Source organism: Danio rerio, chromosome 2 (genome assembly GCF_049306965.1).
Source record: "Danio rerio strain Tuebingen ecotype United States chromosome 2, GRCz12tu, whole genome shotgun sequence".
Classification (NCBI taxonomy): domain Eukaryota; kingdom Metazoa; phylum Chordata; class Actinopteri; order Cypriniformes; family Danionidae; genus Danio; species Danio rerio.
The window spans coordinates 37,985,001-38,008,922 of NC_133177.1; the positions used below are offsets into that span (position 1 = coordinate 37,985,001).

Sequence of the window (23,922 nt, forward strand, 5' to 3'; positions counted from 1 at the left end):
TTGCGTTTCAAGGTGTAACCAAATGAATGCTCGTCAAGTCAGAAAGATGGACATAATAATTGTTCATAATCGAGTTTTACCTTTAGATGCAAGACTTAAATTGCACATGGTAACTTTTATTTACCTGGTCAGATGAAACATTTCTCAGATCTCCTGCATGTTGCGTGAGCTCTGGTTTTGGGATTCTGGACTCACATACACTCATGCACTGACATGCAGCACACGTCACTAGCATTTTAATGTAAAAGCATCCCTAACTTTAGTGCTCACTGATGGACATTTACTTGTGGGGAGCAAGTATGGACATACATTTTAACATGCACAGAGCCAGCTCAAAGTGTAATTAAGGAAGGGAAAATACAATTTTTAAGATTTAATGCAGAACAAAAAAAACACAATTTCCCTATTATTTGAACTGTGATGTTCTGAAAAGTTCAATATTATATTGAGTATTGCAGCATTCCTACTAAATAAACTAATTTATTTCAAAATGCAATACAAAAAAACTGTCCTTGATTAATATTGACAACTTTAGTAAATATGAGCAAAGAAGTCTGTAAAAAAAACTTTTGTTTGTATTGTTTCACCTTTTGCTTTGTGTTACCTAAATAAATTAGCTCTTACAAGAAAAGCAAAATCGTAGTTTTATACAAAAAAAAAACAACAACAAATATATTTCTTCAAATATATGTGTGCCACAATTAGTGAAGTTTATTTATAAACTCATTTCAAGAGGATCACATGCTTATGATTGATCACGGCTGATCCTGCATTAGCTAATGCATGATTCACCAATCAGATGATTCCTAACTCATTATAAATAACCAGTGTCTTACTTCAGTTATCTTCGCCTTGAAGAATCCCCCCTTCCACCCCTACTCCTCCTCCTTTCCCTTTATAAGGCAGCACAGCGGCCCAGTGGTTAGCACCTCACAGCAAGAACGTCACTGGTTCAAGTCCCTAACAGGCCAGTTGACACAGTCCAAAGACATGTGTCATAAGTGATTTGACCAATCTAAATAAGCACTATAGTCGAGCTCTTAACCAGGGGTATATTTTTTCTTAGCAATACCTAATTTGTCATTAGCCCTAAATTGGGGAGGAAGTCCTCAAGACCTACTGTACCTAAGCTCAAACTCCCCTCTTGCCCTGCAAATAGGAGGAAGCTCTCTCCTGGGACAGCATGCCAAACTCCCTTTATAATCAATCATCAGCTAAGTGTGAATTCTTGAATTGACATTTATATGCAAAAAGAAACAGCACTATTACTATTTTTTACTTATTTAACTAATTTCAGTCAACTTAGAGTGTTATGAGTCAGTCTGCATGAGAATTAAGTTTGAGTGGCCAAAAAAAAAGAGACGCTGGAGATGTGAGTTAGGACTTAGGTTCAGAAAGTCTCCAAAACTACAATTTAGGTCACCTACATCACTACAAATTGTTTAGAAGAAATTTACAAAAACATCCTCTTCTGTCATCCAAAAACAAAGTCAAGTCTTTTTGTTAATATTAGAGCAAGAGCAAACTTTTTCCAGCCTTCTTTGCTCATATTTACAAAGGGTGCCAATATAACTGGAGGGCTCTGTATGTGTTCAGATAAACAACCGAGATCTATGCTTTCTTAGAAGTTTGAGAATGAGTCATGTTTTAAAAGGAAAACTTTGCAAATTTTCCTGCCAGCTGAAATCCTTACCCACGTCAAAGCCTTCATCACAGCTGTATTCCACCAGGTTTACTTCAGGAGGAGCCTGGCATGATCCCACTATTTTCTTACACATAGTGAAGTCCTCAGTCCATCTGCCGTCTTTGGTGCATCTAATGCTGGGCTGTAGGGGAAATTATATATAAATATATTTATATTAATTGCTATTATGAATGCACAGACTAAAGTGCAATATTACCTTTTCTGTTGGATCAGAACACTGTAAGGTGCAGACACTATCAAAGTCAAAATTGTTGGTGCATGAGTACATGCCCTCAAACATTGGTCGTAGAGGAGGGCATGTGACGGGTGAACAGCTGCCCTCTTGCCATGTTCCACCCTCCAAACACTCCAACCTCAGAAACTTCCTGAAGGAAACAAGGCATTACTATGAAGGAGGGGTTAGAGCGTTTCACGCAGACAACTATATAGTATAATGCCTGTGCCATCACTTTGTATGTGCATCTTTGGCCTTCACACTAGAAGTGATTGTTCACTTAAAAATGAAAATCTACTCAAGACTTAGTCACCCTCATGTGATTTAAAAAATTTATGGAGGTTAACGTCTTACAATCCTATTCAAAATACAGTACCTGTGATGGGACAATAGCCCCTTTCACACAGCGATATGGCTAAATATCCTGAAAACTTTCAGAACGATTTTACCGGCAAATTTTTTAAAAAAGCGATTACGGATTTTTTTTCCGGAAAAGAGCATTCGCACATCTATTGCAAAATACTGGCAAATTCTGACATCATTAACCAGAAATGAGCTCTAAATGGCTGTGCTTGTATTTAGAACATATAAGTGGTCTGGGTTTTGTTGATGTTTTCATGCAGCTACTTTGTTTGAGACATCTAAAGGCAGAATCGTGAACCAATGTTATACATTTAACAACATTACAAATTCTGTGGATGGATAAGTTATGTGAACAACTTCTATGAAAACATATGGAGGAACATTTTCGCATGTCGAGATATACATCATATGTGTGTTTGCTGGCACTCAGTGAAGCACTCTTTAACTTCAAGCAGAGATTGAAGGTAAACAAACAAAGGTTTATCATAAGCTTTCTACCGATAATGTTTTACACAGTTAGCATTTAGAAGGAACTTCTCTTTCCTAAAAAGGCCGGAACAAATTTACCGGTATTTTCAAAAAGGGCCTGTTCACACATGTTCCCTTTGCAGAAAATAATTGGTAATTTTCCAGAAAGATCTGTATCTGTGGAAGAGCCTAAAGTCACTAAGATATAAAATCTGATAAGAATCCAACACAGACAAAATTAGAGCCAATATAAATCAAGCATTTTTATATTTTTTGTTTTATAATTAATAATTAATTAACATTTTATATGTAGAATTTAAACAACCAAAAAACGTAATTTAAAAAGATATTTACGCAACAATGGTTCTACAATTGATCATGAAAATTACAATGCAATTCCAAAAAGATATTTTGACCTACATATTTCATATTTCTTAAGCTTTGCAAATACATCTTTACAACTTTATATTTTAATCAGAAATTCTATACTTTTGCTGATGATTGGATTTTTTGCATGATGGTACTGCATTGTTAAAAAGGTTATATTCGGAATAAACAAACTCTGAACGCCACATTGAAATGCCAGATTACAAAGAGAATTCATAAACAACAAACAATTCATAACATTTTTTTTACATTTTTATTTTATATGTTTGGGTGGTGTGATGGCGCAGAGGGTAAACAGCAAGAGTGTCGCAGGTGCGAGCCTCGGCTGGGTCAATTGGCATTTCTGTGTGGAGTTTGCATGTTCTCCCAGTGTTTGCGCAGGTTTCCCCCCACAGTCCAAAGACATGCTATAGGTCAATTGGGACCGCTAAATTGTCTGTAGTGTATGTGTGTGAATGAGAGTGTATGGGTGCAGGCCCGGCGCTACGGGGGGGGGCAAAGGGGGGGCATTGCCCCTCCAGAAAGAATTTGTGCCCCCCCAGTTTACATTAAGGATTGTTCACTCAAAACTCAAAATTCTTTCTGTCATTAATTACTAACACTCCTGTCGTTGCAACCTTTAGAACACACATTTAAATATTTAAAAATATTTGACATAGCAATTAAATTATAAAAATTGTGAGATTAAAGCTAGTCCTACAGTCCAGAGATCCGGTCCCCGCGTCAGGTCAGGTGCGCCCGTAAATAAAACACGCACAGGCGATGGAGGCGCACTCAACTCACAAGGGAGAAAAGTGGGTGACATGATACGAGCAGCTTAATTCATTACATGTTATGGTTAACTAATTCTTTAAACACAACTCTCTTGAGCGCTAAAAGGAAGAAACGCAGAAGAAATTTGCTGTTAAATTAATGTGAAAATGACTGGCAGTTGCGTCTTTGCTAAAATTAGTTATTCGGGAAGATGTAGCCCAATCAAATGTTTTAATAAAAACAGTTGGCAGTGTTTTCCCACAGTAGGCTACACTATAAATAATATTTTAATTTATTAATTAATATTGTTATTAATATGATTCCAATTAAGCTAAAATTGACAAAACGCAGAACCCTTTGAATGTTTGCTTTCATTTTGACATTGTTAAAAAGCGCACTTTTACAGTCTGGTAGAGAAACATCTCATTATGCAGCAGCAGTCAAGGTATAACACTTAATAAAAGCCTTATTTTGCGTTTAAAGATGATCGGCCTGCGAAGTCAAGTTTACAGTGTTATAAATGGAATATAGTGCTTAAGTGGATTTACCGCGGATCAACCGATAAATCTCCTACATGCTGCACGTAGGCTGAATAATCTTTTAAAAATATGTCATTTAGGCTATACTGCTATTTGTTCATGCAAAATTAAACAACATAAAATATATTGTAAACCTATTTTAAAAGCTGAAATACAGTCAGCATATCGAGTTTGTTTTGACTTGTAGCTCATGGCCCTAAAATCAAAATAACCTGAAAACAAGTAATTAAAATAGGCTTAATAAATAAATAAAATGACGGATAGGCCTAGTAACCATGGTTTATGATGGTTTACAAATGACAACCAGACAATATCACGAAAAAAACACAGTTATGATAGCAGATGAATCTTTATTTTTACATTTAAAATGATGAAAAAAGTTATATAGCCTGAGTTGCGTGTTATCCGTGCCAAACAAATTTTCACGGTAATAACTGTGAATTTTGGTATCTTTTTTAGGTATTTTTCTGGCTACACTAATGCCTTAAAATGTAACTAAGTAATTGTTTTGAATGACATTAAATTGTAAAATTTAGCTTTTCCCTAACACTGATGTTGGTTGGGTAATAGGCTACGTGAAGTGACTCGGTTAAGCTGATTTCACTATATTTATTTACCTGTTATACGAAAAGTCTGATCTTGGGTCAGCTTGCATGTGTGGGCATAATTTGACGTCTTTACCTAAACCTTTAAACATTCATAGGCCGGTTATTTGAAATAAAACGGAAATAAATAAGGGGAATAACATAGATTTAAAGCACTCGTTTGGCACTAAAGCCATGATCCGTCTGCATTAATAAGCGTTATCGTTGCATTACCATCATTAATAAAATCAGTAATAGCGAAACTGTTATTATTACTATTAAAACGTATATTACTGCTTTAGGTCAGTAACAAAGTAAAGTAATAATAAATGTGAATAAATATCCTAAATGAAAAGGAACAAGAGAGACCAAAATCAGCCACCAGGCTGATTTTTCCACTAAGTGGAAAAGAAAATAAATGAATTAATATATTTTTTAATTATTAACAAAGAAATATCTTCAAAGCTAAAATTTTAATGTACATTTTTTTTTGTAAATTATATTAAAATTGCTTTCATTGGATTCTTTAGTGATTCTAAATTCAGACACACACTGGACAAGAACCACAATGCTGTCTTCATTCTGTGACAAAGGAATTTAAACAGTGTCCTGAAGCTGGGGTTGTGCCATAAAATCATGCACCCCCTTGCTGAATTTACTTTCTGATTGTCTAATCTCAACCACACCTTCTAATCCTAACGCCACTCCTACACCTAATCCCAACCTTACCCTATACAAGTAAATGAGAGGGTGCATAATCTGGCAGGGGTGCGTTTTTCGGCACGACACTGGTCGCACTTCAGACAAGAATCGCATCACTGCGTCTTCAAAATTCTACAGCTTGTCCATCTTTGTTCAAATAAAGAGAATTTGGCAGCATGCATATATGCAACAGTCGATGTTTATTATTTTTTTGGTTCTAGCTTGCGCCCACACAGGCTGGCAAAATCATGATCTAATTTGAATACAGAAACTATTTAGTAGTTTTAAAAATCAATAAAGAATCATTACAGAAAGAATCGCGATGTATCGATGAATCAATTCTTTCTCCCACCCCTATTCTTTATATTCTTCTGGTCTGCATTTTTGCTCAACATGAATGCAGCAATTACTGCATTTCTTGAATGACATTCCCCTCCAGCCACGTGTTTTTTTTATTTTTTTATTTACATCTAACCCATGTGACGAACCATCTGGTATGACTAAATAGCCAATAAATCCTGAGGAAATAAATTGGGGTGCCTTGTTCATTGAGAAAGATCATACGGAAGCACAGGCTAAAATTACCTTGATAATAGCATAACACCTCTCTTAAGGCCGCCATAAACCACTTACCAAACCTTCATAATGAAATGCCTTTAGAACAAACATGCCAATGGTCTTAATAAACAGGATCATTTAAATGGCTTTATTAGATGCACTGGCTATCGCTTCTGGTATTAATGCCCAATTAAAAGCAGTTAAAAGACACTGAGGTATTTTACCAGCCATTTTAATAACTCATAAAGATTAAGCAGGTGCAAACGCTAGTCTCCTCAGATGTGCTAAAGTATGCTACATGCTATAGCTTGATTGGATAGAATACCAAAACAACACGCCATCGGACCATTCATCAAAGAACACTGCTGACTCTATTGCTGAAAGATATTTGGAAACACATGGAGCGAGATTTTGATCTTATTAGAACCATGTGAGCAACCTAGACGCTGGAAACACATATTTTCTCCTTTAAAATTTGTCAACATGGTAACCTAAGCTTAAAAATTAGTTCAAACCACACCGAATACTCACTTTCTGGGCTTTTTGTTGAGAGTCCCAGTGACATAATATCCTGGGTTGCATTTGAAGCGGCAAACAGTTCCCACGTCATGCCCGCCTCCTTGACAATGAGGAACTAGAAGTGTGGCATTTGGTAGGAAAGGTGGATCCGCACACTCAATCTTGCAGTAAGCTTCTGGGTATGACCACAGTCCATCCTCAAGACAAACCAATGTGTCACTCTCACCTGAAAAACAGATGGCAAGGCAAGTTTATTCATACAGCACATTTCATACACAATGGTAATTCAAATGCTTTACATAAACAAGAATTAAAGGAACATAAAATACAAGTATATGAAATAAAAACAATCAGGAATAAAAGAAAGACACGACAAAAAGAATAAAAGAAAGACACGACAAAAAGAAAGCTCCATCAGTGTGTTCCAAAGCTCCAACCTTTAAGACCATCTGAAGCCTTGAAGTATCAGTTGTTGGCTCTTCAAAAGGTGAGAAGCCATTCAGTGAACTGCAGCCAGCAAATGATTGCTTGAGGTTGCATTTGTGCACAGTTATAAAAGACCAAACATGACCCAAACTACCTAATATATTCTCTGTGAAATTCCTTTTGATTTTAAAATTAAGAGTAAAGAGTAATTGGAAGGATCTTTGCAGTGCTATATTTAAAATATATTTTTTTAACAATCTGTACACCAATTTGGTTTCTTTCAATATACTTTTTTTTTTCAATATACCTTTTTTTTTTTTTTTTTTTTTGCAATGATCAAGTCACATGAATTATTTTTTTTTCCGTTTTTTGATGGTTGAAATACGCATTACATCGAATGTAGCATGTGGATATTCTGGGTTCAACTGTTTGCCTGTAAGTAGAATACATTTTTACAAACTCTATACCAAATTTGGTATATGTTTATCCCTTTTTAAAGCATTAAGCCATATTAAGCAATTATTCAAAGTTTTGAAAGGTACAAAAGCGTGTTATATGCAATATTAGTGCATAACATTGATTTTCTGTCTTTATCTGCTTGCCAGTACATATAACATACTTTTAACAAACTGTATACAAATATGGTCTACACACATCACTTTTCTTAATGCATTAAGCCACACTAAGTGTTCATGTTCTGTAAAGTAAAGCTTTAAACAGTCATGTTTATCTAACCAACTTTCTGTCTCGCTACAAATCCAACTCGCTCTTTAAGATCTAAAACCTCAGCGCTTCTTGTAGTACCCAGATTAGCAAAATCCACTTAAGGAGGTCAAGCATTTTCATATATGGCTCCTAAACTGTAAAATCGCCATCCTGTTAATCTCTGAGGCTCAGACAGACTCTCTCAGTTCAAAACTATATTAAGACTTATCTTTAAAATTTAGTAAAGCATATGTACAATGCAGGCAACAAGGTAGCACAGTGATTAGCACTGTCATCTCACTGCAAGAAGGTCGCTAGTTCGAGTCCTGGCTCGGTCAGTTGGCATTTCTGTGTGGAGTTTGCATGTTCTCCCCGTGTTGGCGTGGGTTTCCTCAGGGTGCTTCGGTTTCCCCCACAGTCTAAAGACATACGCTATAGGCGAGTTGAATAAGCTAAACTGGCCATAGTGTGGGAATGCAAGATTGTATGGGTGTTTCCCAGTGCTGGGTTTCGGCTGGTGGGTATATGGTGGGTAAGTGGTTCATTCCGCTGTGGCAACCTATTCAAATTAACCCATTTGAAGCCACTTGCATGAATGAATGAATATATACAATGCATCACCTAACTGTAGGATGTGTGAATGTGCTCCATGCAGCAGAGTGGGCTTGACAAACCACCTGTAGGATACACGCTTCCTCTCTTTACGCACCAGGCACTTTGTTAGAAATATTTTTTTGTTTTATATATTTGTTTGTATAGCTAAGGATGCATGAATGTACTTCATGCAGGTGAGTGGGCTTGACAAACCACCTGTAGGACACACTCTTCCTGCACCAGCCTTTTTGTTAGAAATACCTATATATTGTAAATGTTCGTTTATCTAGCACCTATTTTCATATATAGCACTTCATTTTCACATTGACATTAATATCTCTAATTCAAATACATTATGAACAGCAGCTATGCTAAGTAGTCAGTGTTGTTTTGCACTTAATCATTGGTCTGGCTTTACTTTGGTTCCAGCCCTCTTTCCTGGCTGTGTAAATAGGAAAGAAGGGCTGAGCTGCAGGAGAACACAGGTGGAGATGTGAACATAGGAAACATTCAAGTAAGTAAGTAAGTAACATTCAAGACTGAGTTTCATCCCATAATACAGAAGACCCCAGAGAGCAACTCATTTCAGATGTATAATTTTAGGCAAGGTAGCCCAGGGGTCACAAGGGACCACTCCTCATATGATCTATAATATTTTTAAATGCAAGGCTTTGATAGATCACTCCAATTTTTTATTTTTATTTTTGCTTTGGCAGAGAGCAGTGCAGTCTGTGGTCAGTGGCTTCACTGAAAGGTCCAGGACATTGCATCACTGAATTGCTATGCGTATTGGTCTTGTTGTTGTAGTGTAGTGTTTTACAGTGATGGGCTGTAGTGTTCTTTTGGGAGGCCTTTTAACATCTTTTTATGAGTTGGCATTAATTGGATATAAACAAAAGTACTACAGTGATTTATGTATTTAGTGAGTTCATTATTATTATTGAAATTATGTTTTAGTAGTGCCGCAAGTACATGTTTGTTCGAAAAAATGCAGCCATTTTAGGTACTGCTAAATTTAATCAGGACTACAAAGTAGGCAGAAAGAAAGATCTTAAAACTTTGTAAAGGAATCATTATATTTTATTGAGCAATAAAACTGCTTCAGAACTTAAACAAAAATCTAATTAGTTATGTTACTAAAACTGTTTGAGAGAGTCCTATATCAAATGGGCGCCGTGCCATGGGAACCATGTGCTCAAAGGGCATTTCATAATGAAAACACTGCGATAATTCCCACCTGAGCTAAAAGAAATATTTTTTATTATTATTTAAAATGTCATATTACTACAAATCATATCAGAGAGTACCTGCTTGAGATATGCATACACACCCAAAACACATAATCCATAAAAGTGATGATATTAAACTAATAAATCAATGAACACTAATAATGAATATCATGACAAAAACTGAAGAAACATCAGCAGCTTAAAATAAAAGCAAATTCACAAATGCTCACAATATTGGGTTACTCAGTTATAACTCAGAACTCACTCATATATGTAACAGTAAGATATGCTAAGAAATAAACACGTTAAAGGGGTCCTATTTTTTCACTTTTAATCTTATCAAGATGTGATTTTATAGGCAGTTTTTACACATTTTACACTTTTTATTATGGACATAAATGGATCAAGGAAAATATTTAGACATGTTGTGAAGCCTGTTTTTTTTTTTTTTTTTTTTTTAGAGAGAGAGAGAGACAGTTGAATATGACTTTCAAAAGATTTTTTAAAAAGTTAAAACGTTACTGCTGCTCGTAAACAGCAGATGCTATAGTTTGGAATTCCTAGCCTGCATTGCTCAATATAAAAGTGTTTTCCATGTTACTCATTTAGGCAAGCTTGTCAGAATAAAATAATATAAAATAATAAAAAATAAAAATTTTTAAAAAATTAAAAAAATAATAAAATAAAAATAAAATAAAATAAAATTGAATAAAATAAAATAAATTTAAATTAAATTTAAAACAAAATTTTTAAAACTAAACTAAAAACAAAATAAAACACTTAAATTAAATTAAATCAAATTAAAAAAACTAAACTAAGCTAAACTAAAAGTAAAGAAAAAATAAACAAATTAAAAAAATAAATTAAATTAAATTAAATTAAATTAAATTAAATTAAATTAAATTAAATTAAATTAAATTAAATTAAATTAAATTAAATTAAATTAAATTAAATTAAATTAAATTAAATTAAATTAAATTAAGATTTTCCATGCTGAAATCATCCATTTTCTTAAAAGTAATCTGTAAATAAAAAATAAATGCAACCTATAATGTTATAGTAACAATGATTTTTTAATCGAAATTCAATTTCAATCTTGATTTTGGCCTCCATAAATTGAATACATTATTTTGTTAAGCTATAAAAGTTTTTCATTTATATAACATAACTCATGGGCAAACTCACAAAACCAGTTACAAAAATACAGCTATTGGCTTAAAAGCTTACTTATTTACATATAAAAAAAAAGCTTAAAATCTCACAAAAACAGACACTTTCACCGCAATTTAAGTGAATCAAATAACCCTCTAGTAGCCCAGTTCTCATCCTCACCTTGCAGGATTGCCGGGGCGTTACAGGAAAAGGTGCACTGCTTGCCGAATGTAGTGCCCCAGGGACAGGAGAAGGAAGCAAAGTAGACATGAGATGGAGGAGGAGGACCACAATCAACGGGCTGACAGCTCACTACACGATCCCACACTCCATGCACACAAATCAGCTCTGCTTCCTTCTAAAACAGACAGAGAAAGACACCCACTTGTTAAGATAAAGTAGTTAAATCAAGTTAACTTTTCTAGGCATTTCAACTTGCATCAATCAAACTGAGTAAAAATACGAAGTTTGTATAACTTTAACAATTTAGTTGAAACCTGATTAACTTATTAAAAATAGGTTAAAGCAAGATAAAACTATTTGTTGTCTTGACTTTTTGTCATTAAACGTTTTACAGCATATAGTTTGTGAAAGATTTATAAGACACAGAATTTTACTTGACAGAAAAACACATGCTGTTTAGTTGAGTTACACCACTAAAGCGAATAGATCATTTGATTTGTTTACATTCACAACCTTTGGTATACCGGCAAATCTGAACGCAATTCGACAAAAAGATGTCAACGTTATTTTAATGTTTATGCTCTGTTTAATCTGAATAAACTAAGCCATGTGTGTTCCTGCTCTAATCTTTTGAAAATACTCAAGATGCTCTTTTGCTATTTATTACACTGCATTTTTTCAGTAATTCTCCTCAATAACTTAATCAACTCCTTCACAATAACAAACGTTAACGTGAGGATTTGGAAAATGTAGGTCACAAGACTCACAAAAGTAGGCCATGACCTTTCTTTTCATGTTTTCAAAATGTTTCTTGCTCCAAAACAGTTGTGAAAAAGTCAAGCTATTGAATAAACACTGTCTATATCCAATATCACCCCGAATTATCTTTGTTTGGACATGCGCAGATATAAATGAGCCTCCAGTTACAGCAGACTTTCTGAAAAGCATGTTTACATGACCCGGTTTGACCGATATTCATAGAAATCTGAATAAGACAGCTGGCGTACGGCTGTATTAATCAGAATTATGGGTCATGTAAACATGTTTACCTGGAGCTTACCTAACTGGAAAATGAGTAATCCAATTAAAACAGCAATATTCTTGTGCATAAACACAGATGTTTTTGAGATCGCTCTCCTTTAAAAAATCTTTAAAAAATGTCTCCACTTTTTATGTTTATTTCATTTTATTTCATATACTAGTGGTATTACATTTACAGTTGAAATCAGAATTATTAAATCCCATTTGAATTGTTTTTCATTATTTCCTAAATGATGTTTAACAGAGCAAGAACATTTTCACAGTATCTGATAATAGTTTTTATTCGGGATAAAGTCTTATTTGTTTTATTTTGGCTAGAATAAAAGCAGTTTTGATTTTTTTTATAACATTTTAAGGTCAAAATTATTAGCCCCTTTAAGCTATATTTTTTCCCACATCTACAAAAGAAACCATCGTTATCCAATAACTTGCCTAAATACCCCAACTTGCCTAGTTAAACCTTTAAATGTCACTTTAAGCTGTATAGAAGTGTCCTAAAATATCTAGTAAAATATTATTTACTGTCATAATAGCAAAGATACAATAAATCAGTTATTAGAGATGATTTATAAAAAAAAATGTGTTAAAAAAAACTTCTCTCCGTTAAACAAAAATTGGGGAACAAAATAAACAAGTTGGCTAATAATTCTGACTTCAACTGTATGACTACAATACTTGTTTGAGAAGAGAAATGAACCAAAACGTCATACATTCAGAGACTAAAAATGCAAAAAAAATCTAATGAAAGTAAAAACAGGTTGATACATTAGTAATATAATATTTAAATAATATGTTAAAATAACAGCATAATATAAAATGGTTTAAATATTAATATTTAGGGTTTGACATTAACACCCACCAACCCGTCATTTGCGGTTAGATTTAAGCTGTGGCGGGTTAGATAGCCACTCCCAACTAGCCATTTCAGCCATTAAAGATTAGAGTTTTAATTTATGACTGTTTGTCAATATACGTGCAAAAGTGATCTTAGAATCAAGAAGCAGCACGAATGATAACTGTTCGCATGAGAAAAAGAAAGCAGGGGACAGCCGATTGAGAGGATGATCAGGTACAAGGTGAGACATAGGCAATCCTGACACACTCACGAGGGCTTTAGTGTGCGAGTGCTTAAAAGCTCCTGTGCCCCGTTTCCTTGCGTGAAGCAACCAGGACTGAAAATGCAACAGCGTGATCGGTTCTCTTTTAAATAGACTGGAAAAAAGCGTTGCTCATGCACCCACAGTTCTGCTGCTTTTAGGCGCTTGAGACTTTATTGTAAGCGACAGCGGTTGCCGCTTTCGATTAAACCATTCTTTGAACAGATAAAATGCCAAACATTAACCATGTGTGCCTGGTCATTCTTTCACTATCATACACGGAATGTTTTTCACGTTTTCTTTTGCTTACAGTTATTTTTACTAATATGGTTTCATTATCATCCGCATAATAACATTGCTTTAATATGAGATCAACTCTCCATTTATATTTAGTTAACTGGTGATCTGGGACCTTTAGCCAGTACAGACTACTGTGTATAGTTTTAGATACATGACAAATTTTTTTAAAATCTCAATTGTTTTTTAAGAAAATTTTGTTGAATAAAAAGTGTATGTATACAGCTATATTTTGCTTGTTTTTGCACATTATTTAAATTTTTTGGCAGGGAAATAATTAGTTTGACGTGACCAGAGAGAAAATTTGTAAATCCTTAGTGCTGAGCCCTAAAAAGTCATGTGAAATAAAACTGATTGCAATGCAACACTTTCCAAGTGATGGGTTGCAGCTGGAAGGCAAAAACATATGCTGGATAAGTTGGCAGTTCATTCCGCTGTGGCGACCCCAGAATAATAAAAGGACTAAGCTGAAAAGAAAGCGAATGAATAAATGCAATGCAACACTATGAAGCCACAACACATTTGCTCATCCTCATTGAGCAAGGTCATACACAACACACAAAAAAGTTAAATGAATGAGGAGGCATGTGGACATAACACATCATTTAAATCAAGAAATTTTAGCATGCCAAAGTTTAATTTATACTAAATCTAACAACTAAATTGTGGCTAGTGAAAATGCCGGGTGGCTAGTAATTTTGGAAAACTACTAGCCACAGTGGCTGCTGATCAAAAAAGTTAATGTCAAGCCCTGTTAATATTAATTATTAATATTACTATTAAATGCTTGAAAATAATTTGCATGACGTCAATAACCACTATGAGAACAACAACAGATAATTTAATAAGTTTGTGAGTAAGAAAGTAATCAAATTGCTTTAATAGGTGTGAAACAAAAGGAAATAATATATTTATATATAAACCTGTTTTGATAAATGACAACTAAAATATTAAGTGTCAAACAAAAATCCCTAATATTCCATGACTTGGACAAAAAAAATCCATGACTTTCAATGTCTGGAATAGACCATTTAAAATTCCATGATATTCCAGACATTCCCTTACCCATGACAACCCTGGTACTTGTGCTCACCTGATGGGAAGAAAGGCTCTGGCCGTGGAGAACAGTGAGTATAAAGCCACGATGACAGGAAACAGAGCAGTGTTTGGAGTCTAACGCTGGAGTACAGCGGACTGAAGCATGTTCAATATTCACAGGACTGCATGACTCAGTACTGCACAGCCTACGCACACATCTGAGAGAGAAAAAAAAAAAAACACATTCAGTTTAATGGTGCAGACACAGACATCAAATACACTGCCAAACATAAATGATTTTTTTTGTTTTGTATTTTTATCTGCGTCTCTGAGTATGTTTATGATGTATTTGGCTGCATCTGAAAGCTTAGGTAACTTACTTGCCCTATCTGGCATTTTTATAGAAACACTTCTGAGGTTTAGTGATTGACAACAAAATAGAGGGAGCTTTGATGATAACTAAGTGAAAATTGTATCACTAAAATAGTAATTTCTCAATTCAAATGACACCAAAAGTGAACAATTTCATTTCAAAAGATGTAAAATTCAAGCCCGTAGCCAGCCTGGTGAAAGGGGTGGTTCTTTTTTTTCTTAAAATAGTGGACCTTTTTGCAATTATACGCCTTATTTTCTATTGAATTATGAAATTTAAACGCTGCATTTTAGTGAAATTTTAAGCACTATTCTTAATTACCTTGTCAGATGGTCATCATAACCACACTTTTTGACTATTTTACCCAAATTGAATTCAAATCAATTTAAATATGGGCTGCTTTTGGTGCGTCACACATTTTTATTAGTCATTTTTGTTTTCAAGAATAAATCCAAGATTTAGAATAAAAGTTACTTGTAAAATGTTTTCTCCATTTAATAACAAAACAGTAGCGAAAGAGGACTTCACTTACATCAGAGCATATGTTTTATTGCACAGCTGGATCTTGGACTCATGAAAAATATTTGTTAGTATTGGCCAAAACTGATTAGCAGAACAGAGGATTCCGCTAGGTCTTAAAGCCTTGTTCAATGGGTTATTTTCACCAGGATGGCATAGCAGTTAAAATAGGACAAATGAGCTCATGAATGGGACAAATTCTGGACTTTTGTCAGTGAGGGGTGGGTCGTTCGAACCACCCAAACCCGCCTGGCTACGAGCCTGCATTTACACACAAAATGAGCACCAATTTTAGATGCTCAATAGTCACAACATTCAAATGAGGATTGTGAAATATCTAATATAAGTGTGTGCTGCATTTACTGTAATAACTGACCAGATAAAAAAAAAACATCTTTAAGTAAAAAGGATGTGAAATGATCATTTGATCTGGACATTAACACTTGTCTTTGTATAGTTTATGTAATGCATTATATCTTTAATGCCCTGCACTACCATTTAAAAAGTTTAGAATGAGTCATTTATTTAATAAATTTATATTTTTATATAGCAATGATGCATTAAAATGTGCAAAAGCGACAGCAAAGGCATTTATAATATTACAAAATAATTGTATAAAAATTTTACTTTTTGTTTAAAGAAAAATTATTTTAAAATGTGTCATGGTTTTCATACAACCATTAAACTGCTTTTGACATTAATAAAAGTAAGAAATTACTTTGCTTTGAAATATGCATTTTTATTAGATGTTTGACGTGATCACAACCGAAACACAGGACATATTGTAGCTCCTCCCTTTTTAAAAAAATTCCCAATAGCGTCTTGTTTTTATCACTGCTTCACCAGTGAGAGCGATTAAGCTCAAGTGCATCAAATCAAATGCATATGAGAAGCGTCATGAAGGGGGCGGGGTATGTCAGACATAAGAGAGAATTTGATTGGTTATGATGTGATAAGAAACTGTTGTTTGAGATGATGTGAAAAAAATCATTGCTCCATATAAGCAAAAGTGACAAGCTTTACATGTTTATATCAGTTTTATATCTTCTAAACGCAAATTGTCACTGTTTTGGAGCACACTAGCTTATACAGTAGGTATCTTAAAGATTAACAATACTGATACTCTAAAAACCTTTAATTTCATGGGACTTTTAAGCATCACATCATCATATTACAATGGTTTCAGAATGATTGTGTTACAGTGAGTACAGAAGTAATGATACCGAAAAATCCAGGAATGCATAACATTCATTCATTTTCTTGTCGGCTTATTCCCTTTATTAATCCGGGGTCGCCACAGCGAAATGAACCGCCAACTTACTCAGCAAGTTTTTACGCAGCGGATGCCCTTCCAGACGCAACCCATCTCTGGGAAACATCCACACACACATTCACACACACTCATACACTACGGACAATTTAGCCTAAACAATTCACCTGTACCACATGTCTTTGGACTGTGGGGGAAACCGGAGCACCCGGAGGAAACCCACTCGAAGACAGGGAGAACATGCAAACTCCACAAAGAAACACCAACTGAGCCGAGGTTCGAACCAGCGACCTTTTTGCTGTCAGGCGACAGCACTACCTACTGCGCCACTGCCTCGCCCAGAATGCATAACAATTTAAAATATATTGAAATAAAATTTTATAGATTTTTTTTTTGTCAGTATTATTAAATGCATGCAGCTTTGTTACTCATAAAAAGTCTTTCAGATTCTAAACTTTTGAATGGTAGTGTATGAATAATGAATAAATGCATTTTTGTTTGTGCTTGTAAGTCGTGGGACATCCCACCCTCAGCGCACCCGGTCAGGGCAAAGGCGCTGAAGTGACAAGAAGTACGTAATGCAACCGCCACCACGGCCACTTGAGAGGAGGAGAAGTTCAGCTGCACTGCTGAAGTCTGGTAAAACGGCACACTCAGATTGTGAGTCACATTCACCACTAGGGGGTTGCGCTGACATGACACCTCATACGAACCTGTCAACAAGCAAACACAAAAGACAGGTTGAAATGACATTGATACATAAAACATTTTTTTTTTTTACCAAGCATTTGATAGATGTGCTACCAAGCAAGTGTCTTTTCCCATTGGTGTCACAGAGTTCAATGGTCACTGTTTTCTTGCAGTTTTCTCCATGCCAACTACCATCATATGCCAGATAGATGATGACAGAGGCTGCTACACCTGGCCGCTCAAATCCTACCTGTAACAAAAGTGTAGCTGTGTAAGTAATGCTTATAGTAGCATTATTCTGAGCTTGAGTAACATTATTGATTAGCATTGGCATAGACTGCATAAAGAAATAGCACAACATATAAATATATACAAAATCATCATGAACATACGCTAACATTCTAAATGTAAAAATGGTCTGTTGATGTTTTTGAAGTCTTGCATTATATCTTTGCACAATCAAACTACAGAGAAGTTCCAAACAACTGGATCTTTTTCATAAACGAAACTTTTATAAAATTACAGCAACCTTTCATTGATACATTTGATTAATTTAATCCATTTATAGCTGAATAAAAATCAACTTCTAACTGACCTCAACTTTAAAACCATTGTATTTTGATATACAAACGATATTCAAAATTCAACACCCTAAATACACCAAACCTGATTTAAAAATGGCAAAAAAGGCAAAGAAAAGTGACTTTAATTGACTGAATAAAATTCAAAGACTTTACATGTTGTCCACTGAGTATGAATTTACCTGTAGCCAGACAGACTGATCCTGTGTATAATGGGCTGTACAGGGGCTCCAAGCCTCATGAGCCACTATTTCATTTATGTCAAAATACTGTGACTTGCACATCTGAAAAGGAAAGCATGAAAAAAATCATAAAATATATCTAATATTGCATTCAAAACAAACACAGCTCATTGTTTTTGTCAATCTGATTGGAATATCACAGCGGATTTGTGAACAGATACTGCCAAATCACATGACAACAGTAAAATATGACAAATATTGGTAGTACGGTACATTAAAAACACAAACTATCATGCTTATGACTTAAAGGTGTGCATTTATTCAACTTGTTAAATTGTTGTCTATAGAAGATTTGGGAAGTAAAACAATTTTCCAAAAATTGTTTAATATGCACTTTTATAACTACAACAATTACCCCTAGAATGAAAAGCTCAGTTTTGACCATATTTGGAACAGTCATGAATATTAATGAGATCTGCTCTTATGCTCGACATCTTGTGTCAGTGCCTGCTCTCTTTCTCTCTCTGAGCCGTTCACAAATGTTTGTTGACTCATTACACATATCTGCATGAGTCTGTTTCTCATTACAAACACACACAGAAAAGTTCACAATATACACTTTAAACTAACAAAAGATAAATTACAACATTCAACCTTATTCTTCTGGGTGGTGCTGAATAATAATTGTATAATCCGCATATCCCATTTTGCATTCTGTCGAGCTGTGAACTCTATGAGGTCATGCATGGCCGCCTGCTTTACAAAACTGAAGGGTGCAAAACTAAGGGTGCTTTCACACCTAGACTTTTGTTTCAGAACCTGGCGCCATTTCCCCAGTTAGTGTGGTTCGTTTGGCATATGTGCAACCAGCAATCGCACTTAGATCTACAGGTATGCCAAAACAATCGGTTCAAGATCACGTGAATAAGGTGGTCTCGGCTCGATTGAAACAAACTCTGGAGCGAAACAAAGGCAAAACAATCCAACGAACTAACGAACCAGGCTAAGTCATTGTGTATTATTGTTATGTCATAGGCATGTATGCAGCTATATGAAGAGAGAATTAGGAGTAGGGTGGGATGTCATTCCAACTGGTAAAATGTGTTTCATGTCAACTGTGAAAGTGAAAGCATGCTGAATTATTACCGAGAGCTGTTTATCAGTTAGGAAAATTGACCGAACTGCAGTCTTGGATAATCTGTTATCTCTCTCTATAATGTTAAACCTATATTGCATAACTCTAGCCAACGGTATGAGAAAGTCTGACCTCTGACTTATATTTGGTGACGATGTCTGTGGGTGTCACCATTCAAAATGAATCATTCAAATTGCTCATTGCAATAAATTAAAATAAGGACGAATGACAACTAAGCGGGACTTGTTTTAGTTATTTTGGTCCATTTAGAAATTTTGTTGAGTGGAAGTGAACCACACCAAGAACAAAGTGCAACATTGTGACAATTTTAATCCCTGTTTCAGCACAAAAGAATCGATTTATAGGTGTGAAAGCGCCCTTAAGCCTGGTTTATACCTCTGCATTGAGTGATCAGCGTGACCCACGGCGCATGCCTTGCGCGTTGCTGTGCATTTATACTTCTGCACTCTGTTTGTGTTGCTCTGCAATAACACTTCCGAAACACTAGCTAGCAGTGAGGTTTTTATGTTGCTCTGTGTCGAGTTTCTTCCCTGGTGTTTTGTTTTTTTTCTGAATAGTACCTAAATGAAGAAGTAGCACAAACTCGCTCATTCTGAGGCAGGAACCGACAGACATGCAACAACTTTAATCATAAGGTAAACATCTACAGCTCCTTCACTGGACTCGACACTTGTAAACGCTTTCACCCTCGCCCACACTCATCAGCGCTACCAAGCAGACCAATCACAGAGCTTGCGCTACGAGTTGTTGCGACGTGTACTTAGATTTTTTGAGAGGCTGCGTTGGAGCATACGTGTAAGCTTGACGCAGAAGTATATATCAGCCTTGTAAAAATATAATTGTTGCAATCTCAATAGGAAACCTTGTGGCCAATCAAACGCAGCCCAGCCAGGCATATTAATCATCCTGTGTTGATTGTCAAGAGTCAATGTTTTATTCTGATTAGTCTGTTTTTCAGCTGGATTTTACACTCACCACATTTACATGTGCACAAGTAAATAACAGTGTTTGAGGCTCATGGTATGGCAATTTTCATGTACTTAAATCGTTTTATTCAGGTTATTCCCATGTCTATCCAACTATTTATTCTATGGCACCTTTTTTTGTTGCCAAATTACCTCTTATTTTTGTAATCACTGTGAATTTTACCAGAACATTCTCTGTTCTTTCAGACACCAAAAATAACAAACGTTCTGCTTTCTGTGCTATAGTGCAATCAGACTTGTCGTTTTCTGCAGCAGCTCCGGGCACATGATCTAAAGCTAAAATCTAACCAGGCGGCCTATTTCATCACAGGGAACAGGCGAAAAAATCAACACCCTTGTCAAAAAAAAAAATCCTTGCTTTGATGTGCTGTGATTGATTGCACATGATGTGAACAGCTCCAGAAAAACATATTTTGTTTTGCATCAAGAGTGTCATTGCATTTCAAATTCGGGGCCTTAAGGGCCTTTATTAAGTGATCAACCTTCCGTAGCGATTTCAGTATACAAGCAATTAAATCTTACACAAAATAGCAACTAAATCCTAAACAATGGTTTAACGCACAGGTTGATTGGTGTGTACCTGAGTGAGCGCAGGCTCCCCGGTGACCCTGGAGGCAGGACACCTCTGGTCCTGGTGCGAGCCCAAGGCAGTGGACGCCCACTGATCATTGAACCCCTGAGGAGTGAAAAAACCACAATCCTGGATGCTGGAGCCCTTCTCAAACTCCTCACACACTCCATCTCCTTCAAACACATAGCACAGGCTTGGCTGACCTGATGGAGGGGGAAAAAAAACAAGACAAACTCATCAGAAGTAACGCATTGACTGCCAAGTCGTAATTGTGTTTTCATAGCAAGCCGGTGAGACTAGCCTTCACTTAAGTGTGAATTGAAAATAAACGTGATTCCAGTCAGATGATTAAATAAACGATCAAGACGTCACGTAAAAATATGTGCATGATGTCATGGCATATGAATGAGTTTTGACGGATGTGCACGTGGGGCTAAAACGAGAATTAGCATGTCGTTAAAATTAATTCGTTATAGAACGACATGTGCAGGTGACATCATGAGCGCTCGTCTGAGAATGCAGTACGGTAAAAGGAAGATGACTTCATTTGCAACAAAGAAAAACAGCTTATCAAAAGCAAAGGGCTCAAAAGGGTTCAAACATCAAATTAAAAACACAAGCATTTGATTGGCTCAGTCGCTGCTGCAGAACAGCTGACCTAACTCACATGCCAATGCCAAAGGATTTACTCCTAAGCTTTGTTGATCTTTGCTCCCCAAACACGCTTGTGGAGATAATATATGAGAGCTTCTAATGTGGCATTAGAGTAAATATCAGAAAAAAAGCCATTCCCGAATGCCCTAAATCCACAAAAATGTGGTTACAAGCTACTATGAAAACATTGGGAAGTTTGAGGCATGTGAGTCAGTCGCCGTCTACGTCTACGGTCATGTTTGAATTAGACGCTTCTCATGCTTCACGCTCACTGAAAATGTAGCACTTTCAGTCACGAAAACAACACTGACTAAATTGGTCAACTATTTGCTTTTATTCCCCACAACATTTCCTGCGAGTCTTCCTGGATTGTTTCACTCTCACTGAAGCGCATTATGTAACAATGGCATAACGTTAATAGACTTGTTATGAAGATCAGTTACAGCCTAAGACATACTATAAATGCATTGCATAAAACTACGATAACATTGAATGAGAGCTTTATTATGTGAAATTAGAACAGTTGTGTTACAGTAAATGACTTCAAATCCACAGATTGCAATCTGGAATGAATTTTTAAATTGCGCAAAGATTCAGACCAAATTACCAAGCATCAAAGATTCTGCTGTCAAAGAAATTGCTCATAATTCATAGCGGGAAAGTGTGTCTGTGTGTTTTTCTGGTCAGCCAATGATTAATAACATCATTTATATTCATAAACAATGTAGCTTTCAAATTTGCTGTTATGCAATTCTGATGTAACAAACAACAGTTTTAGTATAACACGTTTTTTAAGGAACAATATAGCTTATAGAATTAAGCAACATTTTACAATACAGTATACTTATTGTCTGTTTTGCAAGGTTACTATTACAATAGGATCAGAAATAACAATTCTTTTTTTTTTTAAATATTTGTTTAGGTTTGTTTTTTGTTAGTTTCTTTGTACAAAATGTAAAACGAGCTGTTCTCAGGCATGTAAGTCATCTTTAACAGCGTTGGAATCATTATACAAGAGAGCACTTAATATTCATGATAAAAGGCCTCAGTTATACCATCACTGCAATATCTTAAAAAACATAGTCTTTTAAGTTTTCATAATATTATATAATATTCCAATATTTGTTTTGTTTTTTAAAATTATTCACAAACTTTCTCTTCCATCATTAAATTTTTTTAAATTCCAAATTAATCGCGAATGACACATTCTATGGTAAATGGGGAATATTATTATCTCCAGATGCAAAACCTCTTTTGGTTAATCTTCTTTTATTTATAAAGCCACAAATCTATGAAATTCTCTCCCAACAGAAATAATCACATGTACAAATTATAAGATGTTTTCTTGCCTGACTACTGTACGAGGTAGTTTTTGTCTAATTAAAATTGTATACACTAAGTGAGATGTTATTGATTTGTCAGTGTTTTAGTTTATATGCGATTATGCCTGTATTTTTTAAACCATGTATACCCAAAGTAGGGCCCGCGGGCCAAAGTTGGCTAATGGTAACCTTCGATTTGAGCCACTACCATCTGAAAAGAGTGGAAGAATGATGGTGGTTGGGGTATATGCATTTGACAGAGATTGTCATTTAAAATTTAACGAAATTAGTTTTTTCTTTGTTTTATTGCTGAGCTAAAAAAAAAAAAACAACAAATGAAAGTATAATGATTCAATTAAATGCTGTAAATAAATCAGACTTATAATATGTAAATGTAAATGTTTAAGATCCCTATTACATACTTGCTCAGTTCAGTCTGATAAAGCATAAAAAACAGTAGCAGAAGAATCCGAATCAAGAGACAGCAATATTGTATTGTTTTGCTTTGGATTGTTCTGCTTTGAAAGCTGCTTATGATTATGACCCAAGTTTATAGTCCTAGTTCTGGTGCTTCTGTTGTGGTGTTTATAGTATAAGGGCCAGAGTATTTGTTTTGTGACTGTGACTCACCATGACACTTGAAACCTGCTTCAACATGGCATTTTTTTGAACAACCATCTCCATCTAAAAGATTTCCATCATCACAATCCTCAGTCCTGTTTTAGGGTAAAGAAAGAGAGAGAGAGAGAGAGAGAGAGAGAGAGAGAGCGATGCCAGCGGTTATAGTTATGTTAAGTATGTGGAAGGTCTTTGGCTACGCTTCAAAACACGAATGAGTCAAACAAATACTCCGAAATATGAAACATTCTTTACAAATGAATAAAGCACATAGTAGACACAGTAAGTTGATACTGACCCCTGTAGTGTGGCATCACCACAGAAATGTTCTCCGTGAGTGTAAAGCAGGCTGGGGGAAAGTTCACTGAACAAACCGTCCGATTCCACCTGGATCCTGTACAGGTACTGAACATCCTTCTGCACATCGCTGAGGACAAGAGTGAAAC

General features: G+C 35.4%; 1 protein-coding gene across 8 annotated transcripts in view; it reads right to left on the reverse strand.

The window, feature by feature from the left end:
* pappa2 (pappalysin 2) overlaps positions 1 to 23,922 on the reverse strand; it is a 131,430-nt gene that overhangs the window by 24,091 nt on the left and 83,417 nt on the right. For 4 of the 8 annotated variants that reach the window (XM_073927493.1, XM_073927505.1, XM_073927496.1 and 1 more), the window contains 11 exons: positions 23,775 to 23,903; positions 23,489 to 23,574; positions 20,892 to 21,085; positions 18,170 to 18,271; positions 17,521 to 17,656; positions 17,255 to 17,429; positions 14,610 to 14,772; positions 11,079 to 11,256; positions 6,805 to 7,018; positions 1,902 to 2,070; positions 1,694 to 1,826 (listed from right to left, as the gene is read on the reverse strand). In XM_073927493.1, coding sequence (XP_073783594.1) covers positions 1,694 to 1,826; positions 1,902 to 2,070; positions 6,805 to 7,018; positions 11,079 to 11,256; positions 14,610 to 14,772; positions 17,255 to 17,429; positions 17,521 to 17,656; positions 18,170 to 18,271; positions 20,892 to 21,085; positions 23,489 to 23,574; positions 23,775 to 23,903 — 1,679 coding nt within the window. Of the gene's footprint in view, positions 1 to 1,693; positions 1,827 to 1,901; positions 2,071 to 6,804; positions 7,019 to 11,078; positions 11,257 to 14,609; positions 14,773 to 17,243; positions 17,430 to 17,520; positions 17,657 to 18,169; positions 18,272 to 20,891; positions 21,086 to 23,488; positions 23,575 to 23,774; positions 23,904 to 23,922 lie in introns of all 8 variants that reach the window. The other 4 variants (XM_073927511.1, XM_009298646.5, XR_012392833.1 and 1 more) reach the window with 3 other exon arrangements.